We start from the raw sequence: 24,464 nt of genomic DNA on the forward strand, positions 1-24,464 counted from the left end.
GCAGGTACAAATGGGCATGACGATCAACATCGTCCTGCTGGGTGCCGTCCACAACCGGATCCAGACCCTTCAAATAAGTGCAGAGTGCACTAAGCTGAACCCGACTCTGTCCCGATATCTGGGTCGCAGCATTAGGCATGAAGTGGGTGAGCCTAGTCAACTCTGTCACCCATGTCCGACTAGGAGGAGGCTCGTAACGAGTGTATAATGGCTCTCCATCTACCCGCAATACAAAGAGGACCTCTACATCCTGAAGTGTAATCGTGGCCTCACCAGTGCGAAGATGGAAGGTATGTGTCTCCAGCCTCCACCGCTCAACCATGGCCGTAATGAGCGCTCAATCATGTTGTACCCGACCAACGGACACGCAACGATAGATACCGCCCCGAAACAATATCTCTAAGATGCGAGGGTGTGGGGGGCGCTCGCGTAAAAAAGTCCACGCTCTCTGCAGCCTACGAGGACGGAGCCTAGTCGATATCCCTATAGTACCAGCCCATAATAACTCTGACCTATGATTGTCTTGCAAAGACAATACTGATCTATCAGCGGGCCCCGGGTGAACAGCAGGCCCCGGGTGATCATCCGGCCCCGGATGATCATCGGGCCCAGAGGGAACATTTGGATCCATGAAAGAGCCCGGTCTGTACAAACTAAATTAGTCATTATTCTTGAAATGAAAGATAAATTATATTAACTAATTAATAATTTGTAGGGAATATGTGAATTATGTAGTATTATATCTTGTGAATAATTAACATGGGATAAACAATTTCACAAATAAATAAAATAACAATGGCATAATTAACATAATAGGAGATTACTATATTTTGGGGGTATGTAGTCTCTAGGTACGTGCGTTGCACGAATATTTCTTGTCGATTTTTATAATATTATTTATATTCTATTTTTTTTGGGTAAATTAGCGACTTTTATTTCTTCACCAAAAATGTAACATTATAGAGCCATAACTAACTCAACACAATTAGTTATCTAAATCAGCAACTAGCTACATTATGAGCAAACCACTAGAACATGTAACTATGAATTAAAGTTTGGATCCTTGGTGGGGCTCGGACACATCACACACATGATTTCTCTCTTTCCCGATCCCATGGACGAATTCCGTATAGGTCATTTTAAAAATTTGGGTTTGTTGAGTTTTCCCCTTTGCTCTCCCAACTACTTCTTTCACATGTTGCTCCCAGTTCATTCCAGTGAGGCTTTGTTGTTGAATCCATAGTAAGAGTCTTGTACTCACCAGTCTAGCATATGTACATTGCACAAATAAATGCTCATTTGTTTCAGCATGTCCAAGGCAGAGAGCACATTTAGCATCAACATCCATTCCCCATTTTATCAATCTATCCGAGGTCAATAATATTCCATGCCGATGCACCCATACTGTAAATCCTGCCTTTGGTCTAGCTGTATTTGAGAACACGAAACATTTCCAAGGCACAGTAGGTTCAGGGCCAAGGAACTGCAAGTAGATTTGTCTTATCAGGCTCTTCTTGTTATTATTTTCCAACTGCAATTGAAGCATTGCAGTTATAGTTCCCAGTATCCTTCTAATCATCCAGCATGCTTGAGTTGGTATAGCCATAGCACTCATGTGTTGTCTTTTGATGTAGTAGGCATGTACCCATTTAATCTAGAGCTTGTCCTACTTATGAGCAAGATCCCAACAGGTTTTAGTAATAGCAACTCTATTCCATAGCCCCAGATTTATCAAGCTTAAACCCCCAGTGCACTTTGGTGAACAGATTCTTTCCCATGCAACTAATGCCTTCTTTGATACGGTGTTAGTGCCTGACCATAAGTAGCTTCTACAGTATGCATTAATCAACTTTAACAACTTTGATGGGAGAATGAATAACTGTGCCCAGTAAGCCTGAATATTAAAGATAACCAATTGGATTAGTTGGGTTCTACCAGTATAAGACAGTTTCTTTGCAGTCCAAGAAGTGATCCTAGCAAGTATTTTATCAATGAGTGGCTGCCACTGGATCATGGTAAGCTTCTTTGTGGATAATGGGATTCCTAGATATTTGAAGGGCAATTTCCCCAAACCAAACCCAAGATGAGAGCTGATTCTGTCTAGATCATTTTGTGTCATACCTCCACAATAGACAAAGCTTTTGCCCAAATTTGCTTGAAGTCCAGATGCCTTCGAGAATTGTTTGAAACAATTATTCATGGTAGTGATGGAGTCTAGATCTCCTCTAGCAAATAATAACAAATCATCCGCAAAGCACAAATGTGTAATTCCAAGCTTAGAGCATCTTGGATGAAAGTGAAAATTCTTGTTATCTGCTAATCCGTTTAGGCTCCTACTCAAGTATTCCATTGCTATTGCAAAAAGGAAGGGGGAAATAGGGTCCCCCTGCCTTAGCCCCTTAGCAGCATTGAAAGGTATAGTAGTTTCCCCATTTACCAATATATAGTAGTTAACAGTTTTTACACATTCAAGTAGCCAAGCAATGAACTGTGCAGGGAAGCCTAGACTCTCCATGACTTGTTGTAGGTAAATCCATTCAACGGAGTCGTACGCTTTTTGTAAGTCTATTTTTATCATGCATCTCGCTGAGATATGTTTCCTTGTATATGCTTGAACCAGTTCATGTGCTATCAGAATATTGTCTCTAATTTTCCTTCCAGGAATAAATCCTGCTTGTGCTTCACATATTATGTATGCCATCACCTTTTGAAGTCTTGCAGCAATAACTTTTGCAATTAGTTTGTAGAGGATAATACAACAGGCTATTGGCCTGTATTCTTTGGCTGCAGTTGGGTTTGCAATTTTTGGCACCAAAGTAATAGTTTTACAGTTGACTGGTTTGTACATTTTCCCTTTAGTAAAGAAATCCTGAACAACTTCAATCACCTCTTGTTTGACTATAGGCCAAGTCTTTTTAAAGAAGGTAACAATATACCTATCTATGCCTGGAGCCTTGTCCACACCAATTGAGTTTAAACCTGCTATGATCTCCTCATCAGTTATAGGGGCAATAAATCAAGTCTCTGCTGATGAGTGAGGGTTGGACCCATTTGCATAATCCTGCTGTTGATTGCAGGGAGGGAGTGAGCGGAAGCTCCCATCAGCTTCTTGTAGAAATGGATGATCTCCTCTTTGATATCCTCTGATTCTGTGAGTTTAGTTCCATCAGATGTAGTAATATCCCTGATGTGTTTCTCGTGGCTTCTTTCTTTAACAACAGCAGTGAAGTACTTGGTGTTAGAATCTCCCAATTTCATCCATGTTGCCCTAGATTTTTACCTCATAATGCTCTCCTCCACCATAGACCATTTCTCTAGATCCTGTGGAGATTTCTTCTCTTGATCTATTAAATTGTTTGTCCATTGGTTGTTGAGTTGTTCTTGGATGGTCTGTAGTTCCTTTCTTGCTGCAGCTATTCTGTTTTTGGTATTCTTATACTGCTCTTTGTTCAGTTGCTTGAATAAAGGCTTTAGAGCTTTCAGCTTACCCCATATGTTTTCAGCTTGGAAAAAAAATATCTACTTATTATCTTGAATACAATAGTTATTTTGAATGTATAAATCTTTATTAGATAGTCTTTTCCAAAAATTATTTTCAGTCTCCAACCAAATATTGGAATAAAAATAATTATTTTCAACATAACTTTCGTCATATTAAATGTGCAGTAAATTTAATATGTGATAGTAAGGATACATATGTGATAGCAAAGACTTTTAAGTTAATTAGTTTTGAATTATGTGATGGCAAAAACTTTTAAGTTAATTAGTTTGGGAATCGAAATTCAGCAGTAATATTTGTTTAGAACTCTATTTTGAATATGTGATATATTTTTAGTTGACCAAATAGCCAATACAACTATGATAAAATTATACTAAAAGAGTATATTCGTCGACCACATATTTTCCTACAAACTTTACATTTTTATCGTTAACTTATGTATTTATGAAAAGAAGAACTTTAACTATTCTTTTTTAGATAATCTTTTTTTATTTAACATATATATTCATGCTTTTAAAATAATATAGATTAACAATTCATAATCATTTACAACATGTTTGGATGGTTGTTACCTATTGTATTATATTGTGTTGTTAGTTTAAATATAATGTTTGCTTTGATTGTTACTTTAATTTTATTGTATCGTATCGTTAAATCCATCGTTATGTAATGACGAAAGGTCCCATTTTATGTAACGACTGATTTAGTCCTATACAGTACAACACAATACGATACATTATGAAACAATACATAACAATCATCCAAACAAAGTGTTAACAAAATAATAATTCATTACCCATGAACTTCTTTCAATTCATAACCAATATTTAACAACTAATTAATTCATAATCAATATTTAACAAATAAGCAATTAACAAAATAATAATTCATTAACACTTAACAATTAACAATTCATAAATAATTAACAATTCATAAACAATTAACAAATTAACAACTCATAAACATATAACAACTTAACAATTCATAAACATTTAACAAATTTACAATTCATACACATTTAACAATTAATGAATTTGCCAAAAAAAAAAAAGGAACAGTGGCAAAAGCCACTGCCCAGCCGATCAAACCAAAAAAATAAATAAATGAAATTTGACTTTTTTTTTTGGAAATTAACGACGATTAAATGTTAAACATGCGTACAATATAATGTATATAACAAATTAATAACAAAAGTTCATAGTAGAAAACCTTAATCGAAGATTTTTTGTAGAGTTGTGTTAATCGAGTTGTACGCCTCTTTTTCCCACAATTCGAGCTTAGAATCTTACTCCTTGACTTGAATATACCGAGAATCTAAACTTTCCCGATGAAAATTAATAGAAAACGACGTATTTTGATGTGGGGACCACCTTGAAATCGCATCCAATGGCGTTTTTGAAATTTATTTTGGCCACTGGAGGGACCAGTGGTGGAACCCGATGGGTTTTTATGTTGGGTGATATAGCGCAGCATTTTACTGCGCTATAGGGGAGAGAAAATATTGTTTAAACATTGTTTAGCGCAGTAAAATACTGCGCTAAAGCACTTAACGGCTCTGTCACGGTTAAGTGCTTAAGCGCATTAAAATACTGCGCTAAAGGTACTTTGTAACCTTTTTTTTTTTGTTGGGGTCATTTTGGTTCCGGACTCTTAGTTTTGTACCTTTCTTACACTTTTGTCCTCTGTTTTTTTTTCCGTTTAATAGGCACAGGAAAATCTTTTTTCATGATACCCCTCTATACTTAACCAAGAATATCACATAAGTCGTCTGGTACAGACTAAATTGTCCCGGTATTATAGTTCTGGGATTATAATTTCTGAATTAATTTATCACGCCTTCCATGTGTGATAAAATAATACCTTCCATGTGTGACAAAATAATACCCATCTTGATGAGATAAGATGGGATATCCATGATTAAGTTGTGGATAAATTTTATATTTTATTTGGTTGAAAGCGGATAAATTTATACCAAGGTACAAAGTTTTTTCTCAAGCTTCGGAATATCCCATCTTTTCCCTGTACCAAACGGCCCCCTAAGTTATTGATAGGTACAAGAATACCTTGATACTAACTAATCAAATAATCTAAAAATAATTAGAATTGAGAAAAAAGGGTCAAAAAATACACATGAATTATTCGAAAAAGGATAATTTTACCCTAGGTTTTGTTTTGAAACAAAAATATCAAGTAGCTCGAAAATACCCTTCTCACAAGCCAAGTGTTCAAAAATCTCTCCCCATTAAAGGTTGTTCTGGAACAAGAAAAAAAAAGAATCATTTGTATTACCAATTTTTAGACCTCAAAAATATAAGTTAATTAATTATTGTTAAAAGATAAAAGATAGTCATACTGATTAACAAAACTTTAGTCATTTACTCTCATGTAATTTCACTCTTCATATAACTACTTGAAAAAAATGGTGGTTCCTAGTTCCTACTTCTTTAAAAACGAAACTACATCTTTAATCCAAGGCTTCCAATGATATACATGCAATATGAATCCATCATACCGTCCATTATATAATTATATATAAATTCCTTTTTTGGTTGGTGTAGTAATAAAGTGGATTACCTTTTCCTCCATTTTTCTCTTTAATAATCAGAGGAAATGTTATGTAGCACGTCATATATATGGTTCGGTCCTGATAAAGACTGATTTGTTTTAACTACAATGATCCAAAATAATAAAGTGGTCATCAAACTTACTACTCTATAGGTCTAGATATATATTAATGGGGAACTGATTGATGCATAAAATGGCATTGACTTTAGATGAGGACGAAGACTTCAACGGGTTTCCACAAGGTGGATGTGTCGTGTATGTCATCTTTAAAATTTTCCCATAAGATGGAAAAACATTTTATGTGTAAACAGAATCTACATATTAATTGTTTTGCCCATAATAATGAGTACGAAATTCTTCGTGAGCTTCACCACACACCCCACGTAATCGCTACGAATATTTTTATGAGCTAATTGATTTGTAGTTACCATATAGTTTAAGAATCTTCAAGGGCTTTTTCCACAATATTAGTACTAGCATTTATTGGTTTTGCTTGTCAATAGTGATTTTCGTGATTTGTACGAGATACGACCTGATTGGCTGATTCTAGTTAACGGACATTTGACCAAATTAATTTTTTCATTCATTTTACTAAGTTATATCACTTAGCTTTTTCTGGATCAAGTGTAAAGCACATATTTCCTTTTTGGTACATACCAAAAAAAAAAAAAAAAAAGAAATTAGAACTTTCACCTTGTTGGTGAGGGTTCAAATCCCCACGTTGTAATCCCCCTCCCTCCTCCCCCCCCCCCCCCCCTTCCCGCCCCATTTCCCCTTCCCCTACCCCCTATGTAATAAAATAATTAAAAAAAAAACATATTTCCCTTTTTCTCTTTTTGTTTATGTGTGATTATTATGACTTATGATATATAATTGTCCTAATTTAGGCACGAAAAGATGGGAATTTGTGACTCTTAACGGTAAATTGCTTAATTTGTAAATACTGTAGTTAAGTATTTTCCTAAAAAGACTAAATCTTCTTCCCCCGATTGATCAGTTAAGACAAGTGATTCACACGTTATAGGTTTATTGATCTAACTAAATAACATTATTGATAGGTGAATGCAACAACCTGTCCTAAACGTAAAGCAAACAGATTAGTATTTTATGTAACCAACTCAACAATTGCACAGCAAGTGAGAGTTGACACCGATATATAGGATATTTCGTTGTATTACAATCTTAGGATAACGTAAATATTAAATTAGAATATGTTTAATTAATGGTAACTGCTAAATGGAGAACACTGGCTTAGGATGTGACAATGTTAAATTTCTTCCAAATTCCATCATTATCGAATACCACAAAGTCATGGACGAAATCGAAAGCAACTAAGAAAACTATGTAGAATACCACAAAGTCATGGACGAAATCGAAAGCAACTAAGAAAACTATGTAGAAGTAAATGCCAAATGCATAGATTTGTCAGAAAGAAGAAAATAAAATAAGTGATCAAAGAATCCACCCTGGTGCTTTGTGTCAAAACTATTAAAAAACTAATGACAAGTGGAGATTAATTATTGAAGAAATTATCTGGTATGAATCATGAATGTGTTTAATAAAGTCATCTTATCATCCTAGTTGACTTGGCCGATTTTCGTTTTTTCTTTTTGTATTTTGTTTTTGTTCTAGTGCTAGCTAGTGACCAATTGATGATATTATGGTCAATCTGAATACTATGACCTGTTAATTATAAAAGCCCACCAATAGATTGCAATTTTGAATTGGACTACTCTGAAAAGCGAGTTCATTATTGAAACAATGTATATTTCTTGATAAATAAATTTACAGATACAATGATATATATAGTGTACATGTAGATGAAAAGATAAGATTAAAACTCTAAGTCTAGTTATCCTCTTAAGTACAATAATAATCCAAAATAATTTGAATAACAAAGTTATCAGTTATCACTCCCCCTTAAGCGATGCACGATCTGGAAGAATGCAGAGCTTGTTGCGCAAGAACAACAGTCGTGGTGAAGGAAGTGCCTTGGTCAATAAATCAACAAGTTGATCTTGACTAGGGACATATTGAACCCGGAGAACGCCTGTGGCAACTTTTTCACGAACAAAATGAATATCGATCTCAACATGCTTGGTACGATCGTGCTGAACAGGATTTTGTGCCAGATAAATACTGCTAATATTGTCACCAAAAATTGTAGAAGGTGAAGAAGGAGAAACATGAAGTTCCTGTAGAAGGGAGTGTAACCATGTTATTTCAGCAGTCGCATAAGCAACTGCTCTATATTCAGCTTCGGCACTTGATCGAGAAACAACATTTTGTTTCTTAGAAGACCAAGAAATAAGATCTGGGCCAAGAAAAATACAGTAGGCTGAAGTAGATCGACGAGTGGCAGGGCAACCAGCCCAATCCGCATCACTGTAACATTGTAAATTGTCAATAGAACCACTAGGAATAAATAAGCCATGATCCAGAGAACCTTGTAAATATCACAAAATTCTTTTGACGGCAGTATAATGAATGTCCAAGGGTGAATGCATAAATTGAGACACTTGATTAACAGTAAAGGCAATGTCCGGACGGGTGAAGGTTAAGTACTGAAGACCACCAACAAGGCTTCTATAAAGAGTCGGATCAGAAAAGGGAGGAGAATCTTCCAAATGAAGTAGCTGCTATACCCCATTTTAACCGGGTTAAAGTAGAGTACAACACATTGGTGATTCCTATTTTCTGTTTATTTTAAGGAGTCGCCACCTAATTATTTATGGTGAATTAGGACACCTAAAGTTTAAAGTTATGTTTAAAGTTAGCTCTGTTTAAGGTCTGCGAAACTTAAGATTCTAGGTAAGGATTCAATTAGTCTAAAGGGAAGGTATTAGGCATCCTTTAAGACCCATTAACAATGGTTAACCGACCGGACTTAAAATTTAATTAGGCTAAGTGTAAATGTGATGTTAAATGTTTAAGAAAATATCTTATAAGTATTCCTAAAGTTATTTAACGTAAAACTTGTAGAAAATAATAGTTGCATAAAGAGTTTAGTTCTAAAAGAAGCAGGATGTGTAATGTTTATATGTTTTGGAGAAAATGACTAACAAATTTAAAAGAGTTATTTAATAAAGTTTTATAGAAAGACTATTAGTTCAACGTATATTGTGCGAAGGTTGTTTTAAACAAATATGTATTTCAAGTGTTGGATAGGAACTGAAGTGAAAAAGTTACCCGTTGAAACTAATTTGCTTTTTATTTCTTGGTATAAGCTAACGTTAGTGTAAAATTTGTAACGTTTTAAACTTCTAAAATAGTAAGCATAAATTATGATTCCCTTAGCCAAAAGATGTAGTCATGCTATTTTGAAAATCAATTACTCAAATAAATGTTATAGATACTATAAATAGTTTTAAAAATAGAAGTGAATGTAATTTGTGGAATTAAACTACCCGTTACTAAACTAAAACCTTTAATGTTACTAAAGTTTATCTTAATTAACAAGCACAAATATTAGTCATACAATACATGTTAAATGCACACAGAAATAAAAAATAGAGGGATAATGTAAATGGGCTTGGCCCATTTGGATTGCTATGATCCGTTTGCAGCTGGGCTTCGGCCCAGTAACAGTTTTTATATGTGTTGCTGCTGCTGTCACGCCTTTTGGGCTTCGGCCCAGATTTGTATTTCTTTGTTTGGCTGCTACTATATGAGGCCGACTCGAGAGGAATTGTGTTGGGCTTTTGGCCCAACGTCAAAATGCGGGGAAGATGACGAGTCGCTTGGACTCGTATACGAGATGTCATGCATAAAAAAAAGGAAAAAGGATTAGGAAATGAGCAGTGAATAATGTTAAACATACTAATTATGAATTCAAAAAAAAAAAACAATTTCACAGATGGTATATTCTGTGTATATTTTAAATATACCTCACGTATGCAAAATTCGTCCAACACACACTTACTACGTATAAATAAAGCAACAACCAAACACAACTGCATCAAACCGTATAACATCTATTATGTATTAGACGTGTGCAAAGTTCAGACAAATGTAATGACTAATATATGCACAGTATTCAGAGTATACCTGGCATACCTGAAAGGTATACACTGATACGCGGCTCCTGTATACACTTGGTGTGTGCTAAGGCTCATATACTATGTATACTTCGAGGTATATCATACCACAAACAGAAAATCAGAGAGTGAATATGCGAAGGTAAGTCGACATGAGCATTTGGAGGATAAATGTAACCAAACAGATAGCAAGCATCAAGGGTTAGGTTCTGCTGATGAAATGAGTGGCCATTTATCAGGAATACAGGTGAGATTTCAAACCATTTTTTAATCAGTGTTTCGAAACAAAATATGCATGTAATGACAATTAAGTTCAAGAAGGGATTATTGCAGACTTTGAGCATTCAAAGATTTAGACATGACGTGCACAGAATTAACTGGATAGAACTGAAACCAAAACAAGGAGATTTAACATAAAGTATTTTTTTTTATCTTATTCAACTGAAGCTAATCGAAGCAAGAAAGAAGATTATCATAGATATAATACAATTAGACGCAGGCAGTCTCAAGTCACTGATGAAAACAGGATTATTATGATATAGGTGTAACTATGATAAAATCGAATACAGAGGGGGGAAAGCCAAGCATAGCCAAGCATGAAGTGTGCACAACTATTCCAGGATTTGCCATTCAAAACCACAGTATCCATACTGCCTGTATCTAATTGTAACCCATTTTAGTTGTGACACAACCAAAGGAATGATCAGGGGAGTAGAAGCAAACCAAAAGACAGGTCAAAAGGAGTGTTTCAGATGGACAGGGTTGCTGATGAGGTTACCAGAGAGATAGCATACATTCAAATAGCCCAAATAATCACACCATGAGCATGAGATGTAGATATATTGTTAACAGAAAATAAGAGCTTAGTAAATGAAGACCTGATATGGATTATGACATACAAGGTGATACACATAGAATGTAGGTAAAGTAAGATGTTTTAAAACAGTGCAAGGGTTGAATCAAAGCTAACTGCTAACAAACCAACATCCAAGTGTGAAACAATTCAAAGGATTTCAGGACTAATTTGTTAAGCATAGACAAACAGAGATGAAGAGGGGAATTACAGGATATCACACTGAGCATAAATCATTTTCAAATCTCATTCTTTCTAAACCAACAATTAATAACTACAGATTCGAGGAAAACTGAAACATGCTTGCTCATTCTTTAACTGGCAGCACTTATTGTAAAAGAAAGAAGGACTGAAAACCATACAAGGATTTTTAACTTCATTCTATGTAAGATACATGTAGCATATAGCATTTTCACAAGATCATTTGTAAATTTAGAAACCAAGAAACTGTTTTAATGGAACATGATGTATGCATATTTAACACTGATGGAGATGAGACATGGAATGATAGGTTCAAATTCTCAAAATTCGACATACAAGTAATGCTAGTAGGTATATAATGCAAGCAAGTTTGTCGTAAGCCTTAAATAACATGGTCATACGCTGCAGACATAAAAATCACACTTGGACACAACAGACAGGATTGAATTAATCTTTCTGATATTTAATACAATTTCAGAACTCGACTGATGCAAGCTAGTTCAAGAAACAAGCAACTACCATGATATGAGAGGACCAAGAAAGGTTGTTTGATCTAAAACTACTGAGACACCAACAGTTAGACAACGTCTACAAACACATATTTAAACAATACTCAAACTAAACAAATCTGCAAACACACTAATGCTTCACTAATCGATTTCATGAAAAACTAATAGGCTGACCAACTACTTAGACATATAGCAAACGACTAAATTAGACGGAATTAGGTAGATGTTGTTAGCATTTAGCAACTTCCAGGGGCTCCGAACTTACATATATTTCCAAAAGAACTCATTAAGACTAGCATTAACATCAGATAACCCACTTGATCCATGCAACAATCAACAACCAACAAACTTAACAATAATAATTAATCCTACAGCAGACCTATTAAGACCAATTGTAGACTAATCTAAACAAACACAACCAAGTATCGAACATGCGAACCTAAATACTAGATTAAAGACATCATGCTAAAGGAGGAAGGTTTACCTTTTTTGTGTGCAATGAACTGAGGCGTCGATGGCGTCGAATCTACTCTCTCGTTATGAATAGACCCGAAACTCGATCGAAAATTTGGTAGTTAAAGTCCTTTTGCCAAACAGCGACGAAAGTTAGTCGAATTAAAAGCCTTAATATTTCGACACTAAATTCATGTTTTAACACAATGTTTTCTGGTTTAGAAAGTTCAAGACCAGATTTGAAAAAAAAGAAGAGGAAAACTCAAGACTTTTTGTGAAAGATCATCCTCCTTTTTTATTTTTAAGAATCCGAGAATGAAGAATAGGGTTCCATTGAACTAAGTTTCGTATTGCTTTTTTGAATCGAGTGAAAAACCTAAAAATAAGGAACAAGGATTGGGTATCTTTTCCTTCGAAAACGTTCCGTCCCCTAATACGATTCAACTCGGATTCATTTATAGGGTTTTGATTGCGTTAAAGTGAAGAGAGGAGCGTGAGAGAGAGGTGAAGTGGGGTGACAGACGCGTGGGGGGGACAAGTCATGGTGGAGGACAGTGGAGAACGTGAGGGAGAGGAAGAGGAAAGAGAGGAGCCATGTGAGGGGCGGCGGAGATGAGGGAGAAAGAGAGAAAGGGATAGAGGGGAAGGGTGAATGGATTTAGGGTTGAAAAAATGAGGGAATTGGGTTGGGCCAGTCGGGTCTTGGTATTGGGCTGGCAGATTGGTTGTGAATATTGGGCTAAATTATTTTGGGTAGGGGAATAATGTGGGCTGGTCCGTTCGTTGGTCCGAAAATGAGTTCTTCTTTCTTTGTTTCAATTATTTGTGGGCTTCTAATTTGACAACTAGTACAATATTTATTATGTGAAGATAAATAGTAATTAGTGTATAGAAAGTAAGGATTTAACAAAGTAAAAATTAATTTAACGAGTACAAATCCCAAGATGAGACGATGACGAACCCTTTAAAATTTGTGATAAAGTAATATTCATAATGTTGAAAATAAATGTAGCGAAAATAATTGTAGTGAAAATAAAATATTTAGCTCGTCAGTAAATTTAGAAGCCCGAGTAAATAAAATTAAGTAAAGGCGGGACAAAATTGGGTGTCAACAGTAGGGACTTAGGAGAAAGAGGAGTAGAAACTGGTTTGGAAGACAACAAATTTGCACGAGTGAGAAGGTCTTTTACGTACTTGGACTGACAGAGAAAATAACCCCAATTGTGAGCAACTATAGAAACATCAAGAAAATAATTAACAGTTCCTAAGCCATTCATTGAAAATTCAGATTTAAGAGTCTGAATTAGAGACTCGAGTAAAGAATTAGAAGAGGCAGTGAGGAGAATATTATCAACATAGAGAAGAAGAATAGCAATGTCTGAATTATGTTTGTAAATGAAAAGAGGAGGACCAAACATACTATTTTGAAATCCATTACTTAGAATAAAGGAAGTGAACCGATGAAACCATGCTCTAGGAGCTTGCTTTAAGCCATAAAGAGCTTTGTTCAACCGACAAACATGATGAGGAAATTGTGGATGAACAAAGCCAGTAGGCTGCTTCATATATACCAGTTCGTTAAGATTGCCATGTAAAAAGGCGTTCTTAACATCTAATTGATGAACATGCCATTTCTTAGATGCAGCAAGGGCAAGAATAGTGCGAATAGTGACTGGTTTCACCACAGGACTAAATGTTTGATCATAGTCCAGTCCTTGTTGTTGTTTGTAGCCTTAGGCTACAAGACGAGCTTTAAAACGCTCTAGAGAACCATCAGATTTTTGTTTAATGCGGTATACCCAACGACAGCCAATAATATTGGCGTGAGAAGGAGGTGGTACTAAGTCCCATGTGCGATTAGCCATGAGAGCATTGTATTCATCGGCCATAGCACGCCTCCAATGAGGACACTTAGAAGCTTGAGTATAAGATGAAGGTTCAAGTGGAATTGTAGAGGAATGAGAAAGCAGAGAAGGAAGGAGTCGAGGCTTAAGAGATCCTGTTTGCTTACGGGTAATCATGTGATGTGTTTTAGAATCAGAAGATAAGTTTGGAATTTTAGTTTGAGAAATAGGAGAGGAATGTGAGATATGAGTGTTAGGAGGTAAAGAATTGTTCTGGCTAACATTTAGAGAGGAGTCACGTTGCTACATGAATTGATGAGATGTAGTTGGTTTAGGAAGGGGTTGTCCAGGTGGCAATGTATTTTGGTTGCAAGGGGAAATCTGATGATTATTTTGAAATTGTACAGGAGATTGAGATAAGGCTTGAGGTGGAGAAGAATTAGGAGGTAAATTAGGAGCCAACTGTTGCATAAATTATGGTGTGTGATCAGATATAATAGGAGAATTTTCAGCATTAACGAGAGATGATAATTGTGCAGGTCTTTGAAAATTCCTATCCTGAAAATTAGGAGAAACAGTTGAAGATAAAAGAGGATAAATATTAATTGAAGAGGGAAGTTTAAAAAGGGTAGAAGAGCTAGATTCTGATGAAGTTGATGGAAGAAGATAAGGATAAGGAAAGAAATCCTCGTTGAACCTAACATGTATACAATGTTTGGAACGAGGACTCAATTTGTGAGAGGAATATTCACGTAAATTGGGATAACATGAACAACAAAAAACACGTAAGTGATAGTAGGTAGGAACCTTAGCAAAAAGAGCTTCAAACGATGTCTTAAATGAAGTTTAGATGACGGGAGAATATTTAAAAGATGGACAGTAGTGTGTAGCGCTTCAACCCAAAATTGAGAGGGAAAAGAGGCTTGAAATAATAACGAACGAACCATATTTAAAATAGTGCGATGCATTCGTTCAGCTTTCCCATTTTGTTGGTGAGTGTGAGGACAAGAAATGTGAAGCAAAACGCTATTATCATTAAGAAATGAACGAAAAGCCTGAAGCTTAACAAACTTGGCAGCCCCGTCACATTGAAAAGCTTTTAATTTTGTAGAAAATTGGGTCAATATATATGCATAAAATTGCTTGAACGTAGACAAAGTATCAGATTTACGCTTTAGAGGAAATACCCAAGAAAACTTTGTGAAATCATCATGGAATAGAATATAATACCGAAAACTAGTAAAAGAAGGAATAGGAGAAGTCCAAATATCACTATGAATTAATTCAAATGGAGATGAAGAAACAAAGTGAGAAGCCATAAATGGCAACTTTTGGTGCTTGCCAAGTTGACAAGCATTACATAAATTGTTCAAACTTTTGAATGAAGAACAAGGTAACTTATTGACCCTAACTAAACTAGCTAAAACAGCAGAGCTTGATGTCCTAGACGATGATGCCAAAGGTTTGGAGAGACACCAGCAGCAGCAAGAGTGGAGTAAGTTGAAGCAGAATCACCAAGACGAGAAGAAATTGCATAAAACAGTCCAAGACTATTGCAACGAAGTAGAAATCTCTTCGTCATGAGGTCCTTAACAGAAAAACCAAAAGGATCAAAATCCATTGAACAATTGTTATCCGTAAAAAATTTACGGACACTTAATAAATTAGTGGAAAGACGTGGAACAATTAAAATATCTCTAAGAGAAAAACGAGAATTAGAAGTAGAAAAAGTACCATGTCCGGTGTAGGAGATAGGGAGTTGAGTACCATTACCCACAACTACACGATCTGAGCCATTATATGGAGCAGTAGAGGATAAATTGGATGTGTTTGGAGTCATATGAGAAGAGGCTCTAGTATCGACGTACCAAGAGGCATCACTAGATGAGGGAAAAGAGTAATTTGAACTAATATCTGAGACAAAGGCCTTAGAATGTATAGATGGGCAGTCACGAGCAGTATGATTCGGTTGATAGCAAAGTTGGCAATATAGAGTAGCATTAGTAGGTTGAGGGGGAAAATAAGAAGCAGGATAGGAAATGGGGGGAGGACCTAGTATGGAAGGAAGACGAGGACGAGGAGTGAACTGTTGAGGCACGACATTAAAGGATTTGGTATTGCCTTGAGTCTGGCGACCACGACCACGCCCACCATTTGAATGGCGACCATCATTGTTTTGTCGACCACGTCCACGACCATAGGAGGAAGAAGATTGTTGCTTGGCCACAAAAGCAGTGGTAACATTATCTGTAGAAGAACTAGAGAAACTGCTCAATTGAGATTCATGGAGAAATAGAAGGGAACGTGCCTCAACAAAGGAAGGAAGATGAACACGAGTGGAGATAGAGGTGCTCACAGACATATATTCGGGGGGTAAGCCAGAGAGTATTTGGAGGACAAGGTTGGGTTCAGAGATAGGATTTCCAATGGAAGTTAAGGCATCAACTATGAACTTTAGACGATGGACATATTCATTAATGGAAAAACTACCTTTCTTAAGATTATGAAATTGGACTTTGAGTTGAAGTGTTCGAGAACTGACTTGATCACGGAATAAGCGCTCAATTTGAAGCCATGCATCTTTAGAAGTGAGAGCGATTTGGCTTGATTATCGCTTGAAGAATTTCTTGAGAAATAGTTGCCTGAATCCATGAAAGGACAATGGAGTCCAGTTGAACCCATTGCTGGAAGGAAGGGTTAGGGATGGAGGTACCATCATCACGCAAAATAGTAGACTCGGGACAAGGGAAACTTCCATCAATAAAGCCATAAACACCATGACCTTTGAAAACAGGTAGAAAAAGTTCTCTCCACAAAATATAGTTTGTATAATCAAGAATAGTAGGAACAAGATTTTTAATGTTAGGGACGGAAATAGCAGATGGAGAGGATGGAAGAAGGGAGGACATATCAGTCGTGGAGGCTAGTGAAGAATGAACTGATTGGGTAGAGGAACTGGAAGCCGTGAGGGCGGGTGAAGAATGAACTAATTGAGTAGAGGAAGTGGAAGACATGATTCAACTGTAGAGAGTAAACCTAGACTTCTGATACCATGAAACAATGTATATTTCTTGATAAATAAATTTACAGATACAATGATATATATAGTGTACATGTAGATGAAAAGATAAGATTAAAACTCTAAGTATAGTTATCCTCTTAAGTACAATAATAATCCAAAATAATTTGAATAACAAAGTTTTCAGTTATCAATTATGAGTTTAATGCGTTGCTTACTTTGTTGATCAGGGAAGAAAGCATAATTTTTTCTTTGTGCGCAAATCAGTAGAAACCAATAAACCATAAATACATAAATTGACTTTTTGATCCAAAGGCAAATCTGATGGGAAGACTTGCTGCACACCTCTTTGATTCAAATAAATGTGCCACCGTATTTTTTTTTTCTTCTCTTTTTTAAGGCAATAGATTATATACCTCTCTTGGATAAGTAAAAACAGACAACGTTTGGCTTTGATATTATAGCCAACAAAATACTACGTGGTGGCCAACCTACGCCATAAGTCCACTAGAAGGAAACAGCTTTCGTTACAAATTATAACACTGCAGAATCTTTGCATACCAACTTACTATCAAGTATCACCCAAAGGAAAGACTAAAGAGACCATATCAACTTCAACAAGCCTGACCATAAGGTACAAGAACTTTTGATGTTGTATGATTCACCTCCAAATTATTATGAGTCGATTGTTTAGTCCTTACATTTTTTTCTTTAATAAACTAAGATAGACAAAACTAAATTTGAAGCTTGTTGGTTCGAAATTTAGGCCTTTTGAATTATTGAGCTTTAAGTTCATAATTTGTACATATTAAATAAATTTCTCTAAATAAATACAAGGTTTAACCAAAACTGATGAGGGGACATGGAGTAATAGATCATATTGTTGTATAAAGAGAGTAGTAACTTGTAGTGAGATTAGCAGTAGATTAGCCGTGAAGGTGCTTACCTGCTTCGCTCCTATATTGGGCTAGGTGAAGGAGATAACAAAAGGAACTTATCGAAAAAATTTACAATATTTTGATGAGCATGGAGCTAGGGCAACACTTGTATGATCCATGATAATCCTACACTCTTTTTTTTAGTGTATTTTTGTTCTGCGTATAGTTGTTAGGACCTCTTTAAATGATCTATTATTGAGTTGTTTCAAAGGATTAAATGGGCCAATTGTTAATGAAATTGCTTTTCGAATCCTTGTAAAATACGATATTACAAATGTCAAGAAAAGAATTTTCCTCGAATGAGCGGGAAAAAGCTAAGAGAAATTCTCTCTTTTGGCCACCGTTTATTACCTACCTGTGATTGACTCCAACTTATAACCATCTGAACGTCGTAGTGTTAATATTCGTGCTTCAAGGCACCAAATTAAAATGAGACCGAGGATTGGAGAAATTAGAAAAAGTATACCGTGCAAATAAGGCGGAATCGAACTCCTTAGCGTATATATAAACCCCTTCTCATAAGGGAAGATTCTAAAGTAATGGCAAAGAAAATAAAAAAATTGTCATTCTATAACTAATTAGTACTACTACATTAACATTATGAACAATTGCTGAAACCACTATTGATAAACAATGCTATATGATGAATTCAGGTGTAAATCAGTTGTAGTGGAAACTTGAAGTTGACCTCGCAATTTATGCCCCTGATTCTCAAAGGCGGGTGTGAGGAATGTTTTGACCCCTAACGAGTCCTCGTGCATTACTAGTATATGATCTAGCCTTATCTTTGGAACTTGAGGAGCGGATGTAGACATCCTCCATTAATATACCCATGCAGGGAACTGACGCACTGCAATCCAGCTTCACGGCATACTCACCTTTGGAGGTTCCAACTATCTGTCTAAAAATAATATCACTAACCTTTACTGCTGAATCCTGCAACAACAAATGAACTAAAAGTCTAAGAACTCGATTTCACCAGAAGTTTAATAATGCAAATAGGAAGTCACTTACATGTTCAGTACACTGTTCATGATCACAATAGAACTGATCAATAATAATAGGGTTATAAGAATCTTGTGACAATATTCTCTCAAAAATGATATTCCTAGCTTGCCCTTGGCCTCCCTGATTAAACAAAACAAAAAAATTATCAAATAATAAAGCATACATGTATTTAGGCTGCTCAAGCTTTTGATTATTAACTTCTTTTAGATTATCTAATGCGAAACTTGATCTGATTATCATGAAAAGTATTTTAAATTAATACAATAACACTTACCTGCCACGTCTTTATACGAGCACCATTTGTAGATTTTATGAACACGACGTCACTGACAACAATATTTTCTACATTGTCATTAGATCCATGCTTGCCTAGACTTCCAATACTGCATCCAGATCCAGCTCACATTCAACTACCATTCCATCTTCTAACACAGAAAATTCAAGAGGAAAAAAGTGAGGAGATAAAACTAACCTTATACCATGCCCTGGACCACATATTATGTTGCTGATTTTCAGATTGGAGCATCCATCAACGATTGAGATGCAATCATCCCCTGCATTTTCAAGGAAATTTAGCGCAGTCTTTACAAAACCAAAATTACTGAGAAGAGTTAATTTATCCTTAAAGTTGATAGATATGTCCAAAATTACTGAGAAGAGTTAATTTATCCTTAAAGTTGATAGATATGTCCAAAATTACCAGTTCCAATTCGGCAATTATTAATGGAAACATCTCTGCTGTCTGAAACATGAATACCATCAGTATTAGGACTTTTTGCCGGGGCATCTATGGTTATGTTTGAGACTCTTGCAGATTCCGAGCTCTCAATATTAACATGCACCCGAGGATTGTCCTTAAAGCTCAGCCCGCTTAGACTAATGTTTTTGGAATGTGAAATTTCGAAAGCCTACAAAAGAATCCCGTTATTAAATGCCAAATATATGCTGTCATAAGTCCTTATTACAAAAAAAATAAAAAATAAATAAATCATGTTTATGAAAGGTTTCCAGAGCATCTAAAACTTACAGTTGGTTTCATGCGGTCCTGAAAATATATAGAGGTAATAAAAGCTGTTAGAAACCTAGAATGAAGCTTCAAACCAATGTAAAACACTAGTAACCTTAAAATCGTTTTCATCAACCTAACAAAAAACAAAACTACTCAATTGACTTACATTAACACCCCACCATTTGTGTCCGTGACCACTAATTATTCCACTCCCACGTACTGTAAGGCCGTTAACATGTTTAAAAGAAATCCATTTATCACAACGATTGGACGGACACCTCCATTCCGAGGGTTCACTTGGTGCTACTATATTTCCATTTATCTGCAAAATCAATAGATTAAGGTGGGAGGTCCCTAGACTCAAAACATTAATACTTGGGATAATACAACCTGATGAATAAGAATTGCTAGTTAACTAATTAACCAAATACCTCGATAGTGACACTTGGGGATGCACAAGGTCCGCTCAATTTCAATTGACGAAGCAAGAACGTATTGCCAGAAGGAACGTACATTGTCGGAGAAGAAGAAGATGTGCATGTTGCTTCCCATGTTCTGTTGAAAGCCTATAAGAAATTGCAGGAAAAAGAAAAAAACTGGTCAGTACATTGATTAAAACTTTTTTACCACCTAATATATAACACTAATGTAATTCATCTATTCATGGATTGTTAATTACACTGGTTGAGTCGGTCGAGCCATTTCCAACTGCACCATAATCAAGAACATTAAACGCTGGAGAATCAGGTCTTGAAAAAATTGGCGAAGGCAGAAGCAGAGCAAGAAAGAATGAGATTATGATCTTCATCTTATGGAAATTCAGAAAATTAAGGAGAGCTTGTAGTGTGATCATAGATAAGTACTAGCCAGTAACCTAAGTTTACACTGATAATGCATGCAATTCTAGGACTTATCTAATTCCTAAGTGTTATTATCGTAGTAAAACTAGTCCATGTCGCACTTTTAATTCAAACGTGGCACACACTAGGAAGCAATTGAAAAAACAAGTCCAGGAGTTTTAATTGAATTATTGAACTACAATAGAAGTGTACTAAAACTAGTCCATATCGTACTTTAATTCAAAAGTGACACAAACTAGGAAGCAATTGATAATCTAAGTCCAGGATTTAATTGAACTGCTGTAGAAGTGTTCTAAAACTAGTTCATGTCGTACTTTAATTCAAACGTGACACAAACTAGGAAGCAATTAAAAATCTAAGTCCAGGATTTAATTGAAGTGTAGCGTACCACGTGAGGAAAAAATGACCAAAATGGAGGGTATATTTGGAAATTTAATAATTTGCAAGGCCACACCACGTAAAGTTGTCTAGTCCAGATAGGATAAGCTGCTTTTTGATTGGTCGAATAATTAGGAACCATAGATTTCTATGGAGATGAATGAGTTAGGAGTGTTTGAATGTAATGAAAATTCATGTGAAAAAAGAGTTTTAGAGAAAAGCTAAAACTCTTCAATGGCGGCTACAACAACGGCTTATCTGAAAAATTTGGAGTATGGCTTTAGTTCCAAGCCCAGATTTCGCCGCTTATTCCCCTCCAATAGCGCCCCGCGAATCTTGGCCATGGCTCCTAAAAAGAAGGTATGCAATATATTCCCCATATTTTGTCGCTAAGATAAGCTGGTTACATCTGTTTATTGAAAACCTTATTTATCTGAAACAATCAAATTTAATTGACACAAAAGCCCGTTTGGATGGACTTATTTTAAGTATTTTTAAACAGCTTTTAATCATTTTGTAGTGTTTGAATAAAGTAGAAAAGTTCTTTTAATCACTTATTTTGAAATTAAGATAACCAAAATAAATCAAAAGTCAAAAGCTATAATTTATAACTTACGCTTAAAAGCCACTTAAAATAAGTGCATCAAACGGGCTCTAGTGATTGTAAAATAAGTAAACTTTATTCCATGACATAATTTCGTTGCAAGCAATATCATTGTACATCAATCAATAAGGCACTTATTTTTACCACCTTTCTCTTCAATTTAGGGCCCGTTTGGACATAGTGATTTGAAGTTGATTTTTTTTTTTTTGGACATGCATTTGTATTTTTTATGTTGTATTTTTTTTGTCATGAACATGAAAGCCCACAGTTTTTGAAAGCTATCAAAAGTTCTCAGCTCTTATACTATCTTACCAAATGAGTAAATCATAATTCATAAGTAAAGTATCGGAATATCCTAAGGTGCTACATTAATAAATTACATATCTCCACATTTCTTAATTTGTAAAGATCACTGGTTTAAAAAAATCAAGTAGTAACTAGCTATCGCTTAATATAATCCTTCCACATTGTATGGACAATATCTTCACATCAAGCATGGTTTTTTTTAACAAAAATATAAAATGACAGGTCTTTTTCTTACCAAATACTCCCTTTGTTAATTTATGTGAACCCATTACTATTTGCGGAGTCTACGAGGTAATTCTTCACCACGTTTTCCTTACATTTTTCCAAATTATTTGAATTATAAATTATCATGACTTATAGTACTTTTTATGTGGTTTCTAAATATATAAATTTTATTTTTACAAACTTGAAAAATTTATGTCAAAATCATAAAGTTTGACCTTTGTACTTCGAAAAGGTTCACATAAATTGAAACGGAGAGATTATAAATTTATGGGTCAAGTTTTATATTTTAAAAAGTTTGAAATCACAATTTGGAATTTCAATTCTTATTTTTTGAAGAATTTGAGATTTAAAATCTATAATTAAAGTTGAAGTTGAAGTTTTGTGCAGATTTTATAAACAAACGTTGATTTGAAATTAAATTATGAAGTTAGCTCTCAAATCCCATGGCCAAACGCCTACTTATTCTCCCTAGGATTCTTCATAATTTAACTATTTTAATTGCACATTTATCTTTGTCAACTGCAAATCGAAAAAACAGTAGAAGACAGAGGCAGAGCTGTCTTTAGCTTTAAAAATAAATTTGTGCTGAAATTAAACTTTTGCTCCAAATTTGAATTTTGGTAATGATGGTTATTCTTTTGAGCACTTAATAGACTTCCTCAGTTGAAGGAATGTTCTGTAATCTTTCGCCGTGCAGTGATTAATGGAATAGTTTAAGTTAAATTCTATCTTCACTTATCAAAAAACAAAAGAATGTCAATCTGTGGCAACAATCATTCTTTATTTAGACGATGACCAACTATGCTTCACACTCACATAAGCTGAGTTACGTAGTACTGTAATAAGAAGAATTACTAGTGCAGGTGAACAAGTTTGATGATAAATGGAAAAAGGAATGGTTCGGGGCAGGACTGTTCTACGAGGGCAGCGAACAAGTGGAAGTAGACGTATTCAAAAAACTGGAAAAACGAAAAGTTTTAAGCACTGTGGAGAAAGCTGGACTTCTATCAAAAGCCGAAGAGCTAGGATTAACGTTGTCGTCCATAGAGAGGTCAGGTGTATTCTCAAAGGCGGAAGAACTAGGGCTGCTAAGTTTGCTGGAGAAGGCTGCGAGTTTCTCACCTGCTGCGTTGGCGTCCGCGTCGCTTCCAGTTCTAGTGGCGGCTATTTTAGCAATCGTGTTGATACCCGATGATTCCGTGGGTCTTGTGGCGGTTCAGGCAGTGTTGGCTGGAGCATTCGGGTTGACCGCAGTCGGGTTGTTTGTCGGGTCAGTGGTTTTGGATGGGTTGCAGGAGGCTGATTGACTACCGTGAAAAATATCAAATAAAGGGGATATTTTTGTAGTGAAATTCATATGATCAATCTCAATTTATTTGGATTAAAGTGTAATTATAGTTGTTGTACTTTTTATTTTAGTTGTTATATGCCTTAGTTGACAACTTGACATTAGATTTGTCTTGAAACTCAACAATTCTAAGGTTATGCACCTGAATTCATTTTATGTAGTTATTGTATGTCAAGTAGTATAATCAAATACTTTTTTCCTCCATAACTCTGTAGCAAGTTAAAACAAATTTCTGAACTCACAAAGAAATTGTTTTTGCTATTTTATGAACATAAGAGAGGCTTTGAGGGGAGGGAAAGTGGAAAATCCACTACATAGAAAAGGATGAGTGAAATAACTTACGGAAAAACTCTTTCAACATGTTTACCATGAATCTTACCAGGTGATTAATGTGCTTGCCAGGGAACGATGAAATTAAAATGGCTCATGAAAATAGTCTTTTACCTTTACAGATTTGTGTTGAATCTATGGAGGTTACTAACATGCTTCAAAATGATGATCAGTCTTATTCAAATTTTCTTAATGACTGCAAGCAGCTGCGGCAAATGATCGGAAGCCCAAAAATTCAGTATTCCAGTTCACATTACATTTGAAGTTAAGGATTTCACTTTTGATATAATGGATGGTGCTAGGATGCAGTATAGTAGTATATGTGTTTGGACAGTTCCTCTTATGTTTGTCTCATCAGCTTTGGGGAGCAGACAATAGGAACTTTTTTTAATCGGATAGTTAGGACTTAGGAGTAGCTCTAATCTCACTCTTTGAACAGTCACCTCTCTTAGCACATTCTTTTGTTATGATCCTATGG

General features: G+C 35.4%; 2 protein-coding genes across 2 annotated transcripts; one reads left to right on the top strand and one right to left on the bottom strand.

The window, feature by feature from the left end:
- Positions 1-18,473: 18,473 nt before the first annotated feature.
- On the bottom strand, positions 18,474-20,496 carry LOC132634218 (polygalacturonase-like). The gene is made up of 8 exons (XM_060350505.1): positions 20,367-20,496; positions 20,102-20,257; positions 19,954-19,971; positions 19,627-19,834; positions 19,399-19,480; positions 19,201-19,309; positions 18,933-19,046; positions 18,474-18,854 (listed from the first exon to the last, which is right to left on the bottom strand). Exons 1-8 carry the CDS (start codon positions 20,448-20,450, stop codon positions 18,630-18,632), a joined length of 996 nt encoding a protein of 331 aa, XP_060206488.1. The 5' UTR covers positions 20,451-20,496; the 3' UTR covers positions 18,474-18,629.
- An 841-nt stretch (positions 20,497-21,337) lies between these two features.
- Positions 21,338-23,816, top strand: LOC132632677 (uncharacterized). The gene is made up of 2 exons (XM_060348715.1): positions 21,338-21,533; positions 23,172-23,816. Exons 1-2 carry the CDS (start codon positions 21,408-21,410, stop codon positions 23,613-23,615), a joined length of 570 nt encoding a protein of 189 aa, XP_060204698.1. The 5' UTR covers positions 21,338-21,407; the 3' UTR covers positions 23,616-23,816.
- The last annotated feature ends 648 nt before the right edge of the window (positions 23,817-24,464 follow it).

Source organism: Lycium barbarum, chromosome 3 (assembly GCF_019175385.1).
Source record: "Lycium barbarum isolate Lr01 chromosome 3, ASM1917538v2, whole genome shotgun sequence".
In the NCBI taxonomy this organism is placed as follows: Eukaryota; Viridiplantae; Streptophyta; class Magnoliopsida; order Solanales; family Solanaceae; genus Lycium; species Lycium barbarum.